The sequence below is a fragment of the Ornithorhynchus anatinus genome, chromosome X1, assembly GCF_004115215.2.
Source record: "Ornithorhynchus anatinus isolate Pmale09 chromosome X1, mOrnAna1.pri.v4, whole genome shotgun sequence".
NCBI lineage: Eukaryota > Metazoa > Chordata > Mammalia > Monotremata > Ornithorhynchidae > Ornithorhynchus > Ornithorhynchus anatinus.
Genome location: NC_041749.1, coordinates 21596025 through 21611177, shown reverse-complemented (window position 1 = coordinate 21611177; position 15153 = coordinate 21596025). Strand labels below are relative to the sequence as shown.

Here is a 15153-nt window from a genome sequence, read left to right as displayed (position 1 = left end):
AATTTACTACAGACAGCCTAGGTCCTTGCAATGAATTCTTTGGAAACATTGAGTCCTGGCACACTTCAGGGAGACCGCAAGTTTAGGGGACAGTGAGGGAGCGGACGCAGGTCGGGCGTGGCTCCCTGATCAGAGATACCCCTCATGGAACTGAGGAATCTCGACCAGGATTCTGATGGACTTCAAGGGAAAGAGGAATCCTCAGAAGTCCGATGGAGTCAGGTTTCCCGAGGGTCACCAGATGCCCCAGGTGGGATTTGAAACTGCCACAGAGTTGGGAGGAACCTTCACTGCCAGAGCCCAAATGGCACTTCCTGAGAGAGCTGTGGGGCCAACATGTGACACTCTGAAACTGAGGAGGAGGGCTGATGAGGGGCTGAGTCTGCTCTGGAGCCCCTCTTTACTTTCATGGAGATCCCCACTCCCTGGACTTGGAAAGGGGGCAAACCTGCCTAGATGCCGGAGAGGGATGAGAGCACCCCTGGCAGGGCTTTCTAGCCTCAGGGTTCTAATATTCCATTTGGATATTGTATCTCCCTATCCACAAGTGCACCACAGAGAAAAATAGCAGAGCTGATCTTTGGTTCGTACACAACACTGCTGATGGAAAGAATGCATCGATGAGTCTGTCTGTGGGAAAGAATCTCTTGTATACTTCCGCTCCGTGTCCATAAAAATACAGTGCACCTTTAAGCATTCTTTACAGTTTGGAACATGCTTTGTCACATTTCTAGGCAAATACTCCTCACCCCTCCACTTATTAATTATGGCATTTATCGAGTGCTAACTATGTGCTAAGCCCAGGGGTCTGTACCCAGGGATGAGCTCGGACACTGTCCCCGTTCCATACGGGGCCCAAGATTGATCTTTTTCCCTCTTTACGGATGAGGCGAGTGAGGTCCAGAAAGGTTAAGGGACTTTCCCAAGTTCACACAGTAGACTAGTGGTGGAGCTCTTTGCACTAGGCAAGGCTGTCTTCCCATTGATGTACCAGTCGTTTGACCAAAGACCTAATCAAAATCATACAGAGGAAATCACTTTCTGCCAAAGCGGGGACTGTATGGGAAATAGTTTTTTTGCTGCCTATCATACGGTGTCCTGAGCCTGACTGCTGAATTTACAGCAACAGAGGCAGTGGGTGGGGGCATTTTCCAATGCTTTTATAGGAGCCATTTATTCTCTATTTTCCCTGTATGTTTATGATAATCCTGGCCCTTTTTTATTCTTTCTCAAGTGTCTTCACGGTTCCTCACGGTGTTGCAAAATGAACTTCAACCACATCGTTAGTCTTTTCAGAATAAGATCCTGCACGCTGGAGGCTAAAGCACAATCCTCACTTTAAAGACAAAGTGACCCAAGGGCCTCTTGGTGTTGTAACCTCTCTGGATCACACCCACCCATATATTAGCTCCACTGCAGAGAGCTCTATAAACTAGAGTCCGGCGGTCGCGACCTTGCAGAGCAACACACACTCTGCAGACTTGTTTTAAAAAGAGGGAGTCCTGTGCTTGGACATAAACAAACACCAGACAGAGAGAGAACAGCTCAGAAAGCTCTTAGGGACAACCTAGTTCCCCTCCCTCTGGAAAGCCTGAGGGCAGCAACTCTGAGCAGTACAGGACCCATCCTTAGGCTTCAGGACCCTCTCTACACTTTTCACCTGAAAATCTGCATGTTAAAGAGAGCCAGACTGAAACCTCAGTATCCTCTTGGAGGAGTTTCCTAAATTCCAAGCTGAGTGCTCAAGACTTTGTTTAGTCCTTGGATTGAAAAGCAGAGATGGATTTAGGAGAGATTTATTCTTTCTGGAGGGGGCAGAGAAGTGAATGGGCCTTTTCTTCTCTCCCCGTTCTTCCCCACCCTTCCCACAGTAGGATGCTCTGTTGATACAGCCCTTAATATCATGGGGATAGTAAGACTTCAAACTCTTCTGCAGAGACCCAAAACCAGTATGAAATAAATAAAACAATAATCACAGAACTGGGAATCAGGAAATCTGGGTTCTAATCCCACCTCCACCACTTGTCTGCTGTACCACCTTGGACAAATCACTTAATTTTGCAGTGCCTCAGTTTCCTTCTCTGTAAAATGGGGATAAAATGTCTGCTCTCCCTCCTTCTTTGACTGGAATCCCCATATAGGGAAGGGACTGGATGTGATCTGAGAGTACTCTGTCTACCCCAGAGCTTAACACAGTTCTGATGCATAGTAAGTACTTAAATATTTAGACTGTAAGCCCGTCAATGGGCAGGGATTGTCTCTATCTGCTGCCAAATTGTACATTCGAAGTGCTTAGTGCAGTGCTCTGCACATAGTAAGCACTCAATAAATACTATTGAATGAATGAAATATCACCATTATTACTTCTGCGGCTGGTGGGGATGATGACAGAAATGAGGATTTATCGCCTAGGGCAGGAAGAGCAGCTGTGGGGTTCTGTGGGATGGATCAAGAGGTGAAATTCAAAGGGCCCGGGAGAATGAGAGAGGTCTAAGGAAGATAGAAGTGTGCCCCTACATATAAGGGATCCTTAGGAACCTGTTTCTTGGGAGGGTTGGGGGAGATCATCCCCTTAGCTATTGGGGCTGGAGCTAAGCGTTGCTCAACTCTTGAACTTCGCTCAAGACCCGAGAATTTCCAGTCACAGCTGAAAGGACCCAAAATAGGGGTGTTCTGGCCTATTAGCTCTTTGAAGCCTGATCCCTTCCAAGGTCCACCCATTCCCTGTAGACGGCTAGTTCACTGTGGACACGGATGGCATCTATCAACTCTATCACACTGTAATAATAATGATAATTTGGTATTTGTTAAGTGCTTACTATGTACTAAGCACTGTTCTAAGTGCTGGGTAGATACAAGATAATCAGGTTGTTCCCCGTGGGGCTCACGGTTTTAATCTCTATTTTCCAGATGAGGTAACTGAAGCACGGAGAAGTTAAGTGACTTGCCCAAAGTCACACAGCTGATAAATGGTGGAGTCGGGAATTAGAACCCACAGCCTCTGACTCCCAAGCCTGTGTTCTTTCCACTGAGTCACATTGCTTCTCTTGTAATTTCTCAAGTGCTCATTAGAGTGGCCTGCCCATAGTAAGCGCTCAATAAATACCAATGATTGATTTGATTATGGTATTTGTTAAGCAATAATTTTGTGTCAAGCATTGGAGTAGATACAAATTAATCAGGTCAGTTATAGCCCCTGTCCCATATGAGGCTCCCTAAGTAGAAGGGAGAACAGGTTTTGTACCCTGTTTATTTTACAGATGAAATTGATAGAGATTGATTACTTAAAATCCCTCCCCTTTCAGCCTCTTTGCTCATAATGAAAAGCAGGCACCTCTGTGAGGAAGCCCAACTTAAAGTTGCTCAGGCTTCCTTCTGAGACAGAAAGAAGAAGTCTGGTGGTAGCAAAATCTCCCTAAAACCTGGCAGATTGGGGCAGAAGGGCGAATAGGCAGGGAGCTGGCGTGGGGGTGGCGGTGATGTGCTTTAGCTCCAGCTGATGAGATGTACATGCCTTCTTTCTGTTACACTGAAAACAGGGAAATTGTTTTGCTGATGTTTTCTTTCTGAAATTCTCCCGAGACTGTGGATAATAAATAAGTGACAATAACAGATTGCACACTGTCAGTCCCAGGCATTTTCTCCCCTCCGGAGAATTGATTTTTAATAACAACGTAGATGACATGTGGCGGGAGTCGGCGCTGACATCGGAGTTTTGTGGACCATAATAAATCAAATCAATCTGGAGGTTCCAGCGTGTTTGGGGCTCAGACAGACTCGGACTCCATTTCACTAATGTCTTTGTGAATTGGACCAAGAAGGTGGGGAGTTAACAGGCTCGAGGCAGGGGATGCAGGCTAGAGTTGCTAAACTGTTTTAATGTGAAGCCTGAACAGCAGAATCCTCTTGGAAGATAAGCGTGGTCTAATTGTTTAATTGCTTCTTTTACCACCGTAATCCTGTAGGATTACTCCTATTCAAAACAGCCACCCTCTTCTTGGTTTAGCCCCTGGACTGTAAACTCTTTAAGGGCAGAGGCCAATGAAGGGCTTGGCACATTGTGGGCTCTTAATAAATAATAAATCAATCAATCATAGTTATTGAGCACCAACTGCATGCAGACCACTGTACTAAGTACTTGGGAGAGTTACAGTCTAGAGAGGAATTACAGTCTAGAGAACATATACTGCAGAATACATGTAGAATGTAGATTACATTCCAGAGAATGTAATCAGCATCAGTAGTATTTGATGATGATTTAAAATGAACCATGAACATTTGCCAAGATGGGCCTGACTCCAGGGGTGAACTAAGCCCCACCCCACACCTGTACACCCCAAAGCCCAGCCCCTGGGCTCTTTTTACTCTACTGAACTCTCCCGAGAGCTTAGTTGAGTGCTCTGCACAGAGTAAGTGCTCAGTAAATACTTAAGATTGATTGACTGAATCTACATGGGAACAGGATCCTGCCTAGCACTCCAACCCAAAAACACAAATACAGTTTCTAAGAACAGCTGCAATGGGTCCACTTTCAGAAATCCTCTAAAAGGGGTGGGAAGCAGAGAATACCATCTCCAGGACCCCCACTGCATGTCCCACTATCAGCCGAGCAGGTTCTCTCCTTTTAATTGTTTTCTCTTAACCTACAACCCTGAACTCAAGCTCCACCCTCTTAGTAGCAGCATGCAAGAGCATGTAATAGCAGAAGCAGCATGGCATAGTGGCTAGAACATAGGCCGAGAGTCAGAAGGTCATGGGTTCTAATCCCGGCTCTGCCACTTGTCTGTTGCGTGACCTTGGGCAAGTCACTTAACTTCTCTGTGCCTCAGTTACCTCATTTTTCAAATGGGGATCGAGTCTCTGAACCCCACATGGGACAGGGACTATGTCCAACCCAATTTGCTTGTATCCACCTCGGCACGTATTATAGTGCCTGGCACATAGTAAGCATTCAACAAATACCATAATTATTATGACTATTAGTAGTAGTAGCTGGGACGACAGTTTGAGGAAGTCCACTTTCAGAATTCTCTGGACTCCTTTGGGATCACTTCCCACACAGTGTGACTCTGACAGGGGGAGGGAGCAGATAGGGACAGTATGTGGGACTTGGTTTACAGCCATTCACAGGGCATTAGAGCACCTGGGAGCCATCTGCTCAGTTCTGCAATGGGAATGAAATACAAGTTGAAGTCCCAGATCAGGGAATACTCACAACACCCGGAGAGACCGCAGTCCATTGAAGGCGTGAGCTGGAATGCAGCGCAAACGATTGTAACTCAGGATCCTGGAAGAAGCAGAGCACATCTGCAGTTTTTTGCGTATTTGTTTCTGATGGGTACCAACCACTAAACACTGAAGCTGAATAGTGACGGTTATGGATTCCAAGGCAGAGTTGGTGTGTGTGTGCCGGGGGTGGGGGAAGTGGTGGTGGGGGGACCATGATCTGTCTCTTAATGGTAGCATATTCCAATACTTACAGTGTTGAGAGTTGAGTCATGTTGCTAAAGGTATAATTGGCCAATACGCTGATGCTGTTGTTGCTCAGATCACTAGAAGAAACATATATAAGTATCAGTAATCCGTTTGGCTTCAGGATGAATTGTTTCCAATGGCCAGGCATCACACGCTCCCTGGCACATATTCCAAACTAAACATTTCCATCACCATGATAAACAGGGACTCGTAAAGTTCCAAAATATTGGCTCTCTGGATTCCCTCCTCACTTGTTGGGTGTAGGGCTGGCCAGATCACATATGTAATTTCCAGTCTTCAAACTAAGCAGTGAGGGCCACAAATCATTTCCTTGGAAGCTAGATGTGGGAAGCTCATTTTTATCAGGAAACTCATGGAATCTGCCCCCTTTAAGCTATTTCTCTTGGAAGCCCCATTCTCTACAAGACCCCTCGTGCCACCCTGACCTCTCATGTTCCTCCGAACACTTGCTGGCTGGATCAGAGTGAGATTTTGGGGATCACTGGGTGAGGGAGAACCAGTCACACTCAGAATTGTTAACAGAGATTACGGGACCTTTATTCACTGGGGTTATCCGAATCATTGACTCTTCAATGTCCACCTAAGGCTCCCCCTTCCATGTTCTCTCCACAGTCTAGAGAGATTCCATTTCTTGGGGCCTTGAAGGAAGGGTGGGTGCTCATAGCAGAGCTTCCACAACCTTGTGGAACCCAGACTTGTGCTCAGTCACCTAGTTATTTCTAAAGCGGTGCATAGCTTGGACAGCTGACCCACTGCATCATTCTGTCCCTCCCTCTTGGGTCTCTCCTGACCCAGAAAAAGAGAAAAGGGTCTGTGAATATAGGACCACAATATCCAACTACACAACAAACTACATGGAAATATACGGGAGGGTTCTTTTTTATCTAAGAAGACTGGGTGGGAGAATGGGGGAGGAGAAGATAAGGGGAAGGGGTTACAGAAAGCTGAAAAGTCAGGGAGACTGTTTTGAGGCACACACATCCTAAGGGTGGCCTAGGACAGTGACCCTTCCTGAGCCAGAAGGTCCCAACATGCAGTAACCCAGATCTGTGAGGCCATCCTTAGCTGGGTCTCAAAAGCTCTAACTGGAAATTCCATGGTGCTTTGGTGCAGGAGCAACTGAAGGCTGCTGATCAGGGAAGCATCAGAGTAGAAGGTCGGCTCCCACAATGTTCTCTGCAATGAGCTCAGATTAGTTGATTGGGAGGCCCAGTCAAGAGCAGGGAGACATAGTGATATGAGCCTCAAACTTCACTGTAAGGTAGGAGAAGGTTCAATTTCCTTTGCCTGGGAACTTGGCATTTCATTCAGGACTGGGGGAGGTGACCTAGGGACGGGTACTCTGGCTTTCAAAAAATTCTTCCTCCAGATGACAAGAGCATACACAAAAATTTAGTTATGAAGAGGTGATTCCCACTATCATGATACTAATAATCTCATGTCTCTTGTGTTCAGCCTGGCAAGTCCAAGGGAGGCTAGGTAATATATAACCCTATCAAGTCTGTTTAGGGGAGAGGTTACTGCCATAATGATCTAGACACCATAATACCAAAATAGTGATTCCTCGAACTACCCCTGCCATGCAGCACAGCATCCTATGGTCTCTGCACCCAAACCCGTATTTCTTACATCAGTGTCAGTTGTCTGAAGGAGGACAGTTCCCGAGGTACGGCTGTTAAATGGTTTCCTTCCAGGTACCTGAAAAATAAGCACAGAGCAATAAGAAAGGCAAAAACCAAATGAGTGCATGTTAAGTAGATGAGGTCAGTTGACATGCACTCTATATGGGAGTAAGTTAGGAATGCAAGAATTATGGAGTCCCTTCTTTGAGGTTAAGATGGAAAAAGATTATTTAGGTAATGGCTCCTGGAAGAAGTGATATTTTTTAGGAAGAATTTGAAAGAGGGAAGGAATTTGGCTGGATGGTTTTGAAAGCAAGAAGGATTCCCAAGCAGGGAGAAAGTTGCGAGCAACAAGTTGGAGACTAGAACCCAGAAAGTTGAGAGTAACCGATAGAAGGTTACAAGGAAGATACATTCTAGGAAACATGTCTACCAGCTCTGTTGTACTGTACTCTCCCAAGTACTTAGTACAGTGTTCTGCTCACAGGAAGCGCTCAATAAATACTATATATCGATTGATAGGGTACATTCAGCATAGTAGAAGTCTTGAAGGCATGGAAAGGGGAGTGAAATCTAGGGAGTGAAATCTATGTACTTGACTCTAAGGACTAATGGGCCCAGCAGAAATCAGACCTGAGGGGGAGCACAATTACATACACACATCTTTCATTCCTTTTAATTGTTTAGGAAATGCTTAGAAACACTCAAGAAGAATGTGAGGATGGAATATCAAAATGCAGACTACCACTGTGGAGACTGTTAGCAGGGAATTGTGCCAGCATGATATTCTATTGTTGAGTTTAAAAGGAACTGAGTAGGCTAAGATTTCTGTTTCTGATATGGGAACTGGGGCTAGTTAACGATATTGTGCCAACTCTTCTAGACCGGTTAGACGCTGAGCTATTAGTTCTCCTCGACTGATTTTCTGCAATTTGGAATGCGCTTGGTAATTAGTACCCAGTCTGAGGCAGGGTCTGCTTTTTTTTCCTGCTTCTTCCTCACTGAGAGACCTGCTTCACTGGCAACACTCTCCAGGTATTTGCATCTGTCCCCATACAAAATAGGAACAATGATTTTTTTGGCCTTGTATGGCCAAATCATTAGTGGAAAAATGATACATCTGTACAAAGTGGCGTGATACAAATGTCTATGAAATAATTTGCATTTAAGGAATATAAAACATGAAAAAGTAACATCACCTCATTGATTCTAAGTGTGGTAACCTACTCTGAGGCTGAATATATCACTCAATCAATGGTATTTATTGAGTGCTTACTATGTGTAAAGCACTGTACTAGGCACTGCATTTGGGAGAGGACAATACAGTAGAGTTGGTAGGCATGTTCCTTGTCCACAATGAGCTCAATGGTTAGAAACCATCTAGACAGTCTACAGTATACTCTCTATACTCCAGGGAGAATGGATGCATAAGGTGAACTTGTAATCTATTTCTCCTTTGCAGAATGTCAGTGTCAGTAACAACACCTTAACACCAATGAACAACAAAACAATGAAAACCAACAAATTGAAACAAAACAAAACAAGGAAAATGAACAACAAACAGAATGACTGACAATTATGGCATCCTAAAGAACAAAAATCTAAGTCTATTAGACATAGTTTTGTCCTGGAAAAAAAGGCAATTTCTCAAGCACCTGCTCTGTATCTGGAATGTCATCACGCCACTTAACCTCTGGGCAGTAGGTTTAATTTTCAAGTATTATTATATATACATAGCATTCCCTATAATTTCCACATATTACCATGAGAATTGATAGGGAAATTTCAAACAGCAGAGGGAAAGGTAATGGTTAACTCTACTAATAATATGAAGGACCCAGAACTGTACTCCCACAGGTTTCTTTATACCACCATTTCCACAACTGCCCCAAAGACCATGAGGGTCTCATCCTAAGAAACATTATTTTATTAAGTGCTCCTTGGAGGTCTGCATAGCTTAATGGCCAAGGTCTCTCTGTGGTACGATTTTGACAGGCCTGAGAGCCCCCATTTATCTGATCAAGTAGTGTTCTCTACTACCAAAGTTTTAAGACTATAAAAATGGCATCTTCACTCTTGAACTTCAAGATCAGCTTCAAGATCAGGAACTGAATTTTTCTAGTTGCAGTTTGGTTGAGTTAACATAATGAAATATCAAGGACATTTGCAAGGGCTCTGAGGTTACGCTGGAGAGATAATGATTTGGCTGAAAATCCCCTTATTCAGTCAACCCAGCCCAAACAACAGTAATGACAGAATAGCCTTTCACTCCATATCTTGTGACCACGGAGAGCAGCAGCCATGACCTCTCCTTGTACCGGGGTGAATATATTATGCCAAAACCCTGGCTATGAGACTTTCCATCTTGAAGGCCTGGCTCAGTAAAGTTGCTGTTGACTGGTAATATTCTAAAAGAGAAAAATGTCCTCATAGTTGTGCCTCCTCTCAGTATTATCTGGTTCTTATAACTGCTCCTACTAGGATCCTGATCTCTCCACTTTGGTTCTTCATATTTTTTTCTCATTCGGCGGCATCGCTCATAAGACATCACATTCAGAGTGCAGAAACTACCACAGGGAAAGTGTGCTGGGATACGGGCAGCTTGGGAGGACTAGAATGCAACAGATGATCTATATTTCACCTGGGCAAAAGTCAGGACAGGCAGAAAAAACAGAAAAGAAGAATGCCATCACAATGTTTTCAAGAATGGCAGCAGTAATGTAAGCAAGAGATGTTGATCATTCTCATTTAAGAATGTTCAAACTAAGGTAAAAGGGAATCCTATATTTTGCTGGGAGAGTAATACTAGTGATAACAGCCACAACAATAATAATGATAATAGTGATATTTGTTAAGCATTTACCATGTGCCAAGCATTGTACTGAGCGCTGGGATAGATGCAAGATAATCAGATAAAACACAGTCCCTGTCCCATGTGGAGTTCACAGTCTAAGTAGAAGGGACAACAGTTAGTTAGCTCCTATTTTACAGATGAGGAAACAGGCGCAGAGAGGAATCATTTAAAAACGAAAGCTGCTCTCCACTGATCAAGTGAGGCAGGATAGGAAGAAGGAAATCAAATGGTTTGATTTCCAAAGGAAACAATTTTATATACGGCAAGCCTATTCTGAGAAAGTGGAAACTTCTGTTTTGGACCTGAATCTTGGCAGGACAAACCCAATCTTTTGTGTCAAGCTAACGTATGCAAGAATGGCCCTGAGCACAAAAACGGTAATGCTTTGGAAGTCTTGACTCGCTGGCCACACATCTCCAAGGCAGTCTCAGAAACTCTGATATCCACCTGTCTGTCTGATAGAGAGGCTGCTTTTCCACATCCCTCTTGCTTCTCCACCACCTTATGCTACCACCCTTGATGGCCCTAGAACTCTGGAATGTTGGTACAGGAAAGGGAGAGAAAGGAAGAGTTAGGGAGGAAGGCTTGCTCCTGGCTTAGCACAGTATTCTGCACACAGTAAGCGTTCAATGAATGCCACTGATTGTTTGACTGTTAGCTCACACTGAAAGATCAGGCAAGAGAGGAGGCTGAGATCGTCTGCTAAAGCTTCTGCACCACAGTGCTCCGGCAAAGCTGCTTGACTTAACGCAAGCTTTTCCCTCCCTTCTAGGGCTTCTCCAATTCCCGCCCAGGCTCCAGATGCTCAGGAGAGCAAATCTAAATTGCAAATCCTTGGCTTGGAAAGGAAAAAGATTCAGCTCCCCCTGAGCAGCAGCTGACACTCAGGCAAACTCCTGGGGCCACCAGGAAGCATGCCTCAAGATGTTATCTCAAAGAAAGAAACCAGTTTGCCTCATTTCTGCCTTATGGTTTGCAGCCTTTTGGTATGAAAAAGCAAAAAATGGCATTGGCAGCAAATTTCCCTTTGTTGTGTTGGAAGCAGAGGCTGCTAACACATATGTACCATGGACTCAGTCATTGCCATTGGAGGAAAAAGAGAAAAAAAAAATTTATGGCACCTCCAAAATAATTTTAACAAACGGCTTCGGCCCCAGCAGATTTTGGCTTTCTGAACCCTATTAGTGAGCCCGCATACTGATCCTGCCCAGCATGAGATATTATTGGACCCTTTCGACTAGATCAATTTGAAATTCATACTGATTTAAATTTGCAGCTTTGGCTGTTGCCAAAAACCACCATCCCTCTTGCAGAACAATTAAAAGTGTCCTCCATTGGAGATTTTTTTTCATTTACATACTGCCCGTGGAGCCAAACCATAATCTTTGCTGATTGGCACGAATCTGGGCCAGCTCCTTAGAAGCTGTTATTTAAAATTGTTTCTCTATTGTATTCACTTCCCTATTTGTTAGCCAGGAGGGGAAATCCCACTCGAATTACTGTCTTAATGTAGCCAAGTGTTGTCAGCGGCATGAGACGAACACTGGGAAAGGATCCCACCTTCTATGGATCACTCTAAGTCTTTTCACCCATTCCCTGATTTTTGGTCACTTTTCAGTTTATTGCTATCAGTGGAGCTCGGGTCTGAGATGACCAGAGTTTCCTTGGGGTCAGTTGGTGGTGTCAATTTTGCAAAGTTGGCTCTCACTCTCTCTCTTTCTCCTGGACACTTAACAGGTGCCCAAATCTAAACACTAGAGCAAGAGGAAATGATGCCAGTAGTTTTCAGTGCTCTCTTTTCCTCTCTCTTACTCTTGGACTGTCCCTCTTTACAAGCTCAGTCATTTCCCAGTGCTAGGGAAAAGCTCTTTCCTCCGCAAGGACTAGCACGAGAACCAGATGCTGTGAGATCAGTAAGTGCAAGAAATATTTTCTTGGTCACCAAGGAGAGCCACACCCTTCTCTCTTCTAACACCAACCTGCTCCCAGTACCCCGATCTCCTTTCTCTCACCATCGACCCCTTGCTCGTGTTCCCACTCCTGCTTGGGATTCCCTCCCCCTTTATATCTGAGAGACCACCACTCTGGCCATCTTCAAAGTCCTACTAAAATCACATCTCCTCCAAAAGCCCTTTCCTGACTAACTCCTGCTTTCCTCCACTCTAGTCTTCCTCCCTTCTGCATCACCTACGCAATCGGGACTCTATCCCTTAAGTTCACTCATCCACCCCCCGGCACCCAGAACTGATATCTGCTTCTTTACTTGTCTAATTTATTTTAACATCTATATCCCTCAGTAGATCGTAACCTCTTTGAGGGCAGGTTTTGTGTCCTCTACCTCTACTGTCTCTCCCACGAGCTTAGTACAGCTCATGTGTAATCACTCAATATATACAATTGAAAATAAGCATTCAATAAATACCATATAAAAAGAAAGAACTCAGCGTTCTAGGTAGCCCCAACCTCAATGCTTGTCCAGAGCATCCAGCCATTCTAGCTATTCCCGGGGAATCCCTTTGGGGTCCCTAGTCAGCTCAGGTAAGTTACTGGCCAAACAACCTCTGGGTCAGTGCTGGACAAGGGGAAAATGCCCTAGGCTCCTCCACCTATGGTGGTCGTCAATCAGGGCTGTGGTTCCATGGAGGTTTTCAGTGCAGGCAGAGTGAACAGTCTTAGCTGACTCACTTCATCACTTGGATCTCGAGGGGATCGAGCGTGAAGCCAAAGTGTTTTTTTGTTGTCTTTTTTAATGGTATTTGTTAAGTGCTTACTTTGTGACAAGCACGGTACTAGGAACTGGGTTGGATACAAGCTCTTCAGGTCGGACACAGGCCTTGTCCCACATGACTCACATTTTACAGATGAGGGAATTGAGGTGCAGAGAAGTTAAGTGATTTGCCCAAGGTCACACAGCAGATGAGTGACAGAGTTGGGATTAGAACCCAGACCCATGCTCTTTCCGCTAGGTTTTTGCTCTCTGCTTCAGGATGTGGCTCTCAGGCTCAGCTCTGGAACCTGTGGAATTCCTCTTGTCCTCACCAAGCACCGGAGCTGGGGTGGGGACAGAAGCCCTTCTCTCCAAGGAGCCCTAGCCTTTGCCACTGAGACCCAAGCAGCAGCCCCCCTAAGCTCATATGATCTTTACTGGGCTGGCGGCCAGAGCCAGAGCCCCCATTGCTGCTTGGCTGGAGGGATTACAGCAGCAGGAGGCGAAGGCAAAGGGGGGGTAGTAATTCCATCCCTTCCTCTCCTTTCTCCTCTCCCCCCACCCCCTGTTCTACTTTTGCCCATCTCACTTCTCCCTCTTTTCCCCCAAAGGGATGTATATATTCCCTTGGTGCCCAAAGCCTTAATCGGGCTCTCTTCCTCTCCTTTCTCCTCTCCATCCCGTTCTTCTTTTCCCCATCCCACTTCTTCCTCTTCTCCCCACAAGGGATGTACATTCCCTTGGCACCCAAAGCTTTAATCAGGCCTTGCCCTCGGCAGCTTTCTATTGAGAAGCTGTCCTGCCAGAGGACAACCAGTTATTGCCCGTCACCTATTGGTGATCCCTTGCTGTTGGGCCATCTGCTAGGACTAAACATCAGTGACAGGGGCATATATGTGTACTTCATGGTTCCCCTGTGCATGCTGGCCAGCCATAGTAAAAACATGATTTTTGTGAAAGCCATACCAACCGGCCAGCTGTGCAATCATGATCAATCTCCCTTGGCAAGGGCGAGCTGAGGACTGCAATATCCAAGAGTAGCTAAGTCCCTAGGCCCCTTGCCCCAGCTAGAATCTTGGCCTCGTGCCGTTCACAGCCCTCGTCTGCCAGCAACCGACTCTGCTCAGGTCAGGGGCCTGGGATGGCCGGAAAAAACCTGCACTGCAAGGAAATGCCATCCCAGTCTTTGCCAAGGCACCGGCCCCTGCTCACTCACGATGCTGATTTCCTTGTTCTTAACCAGCACAAGAGAAAGAGCACCAGTCACTGATTCTAATTCTTTTATTTTCTAAGAAATGAAATTCCAAATCAGTACTACAAATTCCAACCAGTGTAATCAGTTTGAAAATCTAGACAACTTGGTTAACTTGTGCCCCGTGCTCATTTGTCGTCTGAGCTCTGAAGGGGGTTAGAATTTCATCAACCTGACAGCTGAGCAATGAAAAACAAACTGAACCTCTAACTGGAATGACCATTTAAGTGCTCACACACAGTAGAACCTGATTATACTGACATTCAAGGGACTAAGAAAGAAATGATGCTATAGTTAGGTATTGTTCTAAGAGAGAGAATGGCCCCACAACTCACATCCAGTGGAGACTCCTCCAGGGCTAGTACATGCATGGTGCACTAACAGGATTGGTAGTCTAAGAAGCAATGTTTTATTATTATTACTACTGATAATAATCCTCATCATCTTTCAATAATATAAAAATTGCTATTATTACCATCCGTTTTAAAGCACTCAATCACCTTGTCCCCTCCTACCTTACCTTGCTGCTCTCCTACGACAACCCAGCTCACACACTTCACTCCTCTAATGTCAATCTATTCACTGTACCTTGATTTTGCTGCCAACCTCTCGCCCATGTCCTGCCTCTGGCCTGGAACGCCCTCACTTTTCATATCTAACAGTCAATTACTCTTCCCATTTTCAGAGTCTTACTAAGGTAGATCTCCTCCAAGAGACCTTCTCTAACTAAGCCCTCATTTCCTCTTCTCCCACTTCCTTCCTTTTCACCCTTGCACTTAGATCTGCACCTTTCTATCACCCCTCCCTCAGCCCCACAGCATTTATGTACATATCCAGTTTAATTATATTAACATCTGACTACCCCTCCGGACTGTAGGATTGTTGTGGGCAGGAAATGTGACAACTTTGTTATATTGTTATATTCTACTCTCCCAAGTGCTTGGTACAGTGCTCCACGCAAAGTAAGTGCTTAATAAATATGATTATCTGTCAAGTTCTTACTGTGCACCCTAGCACTGTACAAAATCCTGGAGTAGACACATTACAATCTGATTTGACATAATCCTGGTCCCACAGGGAACTCTAAGTATTAGAGAGAACAGATTTTTAATCCCCATGTCACAAATGAGGAAACTGAGGCAGAGTGAAACTACGTGACATGACCCAAGTCCAAGTCCAGTTCTGCAAGTGATAGAATTGGAATCAGAACCCAGGTCCTCTC

General features: G+C 45.0%; 1 protein-coding gene across 1 annotated transcript in view; it reads right to left on the bottom strand.

Moving 5' to 3' along the window:
* Positions 1–15153, bottom strand: part of SLIT3 (slit guidance ligand 3) — a 592453-nt gene that overhangs the window by 55119 nt on the left and 522181 nt on the right. Inside the window, exons 21-23 of the mRNA XM_029051206.1 lie at positions 7126–7194; positions 5481–5552; positions 5216–5287 (exon numbers count right to left, since the gene is read on the bottom strand). Coding sequence (XP_028907039.1) covers positions 5216–5287; positions 5481–5552; positions 7126–7194 — 213 coding nt within the window. The remainder of the gene's footprint in view (positions 1–5215; positions 5288–5480; positions 5553–7125; positions 7195–15153) is intronic.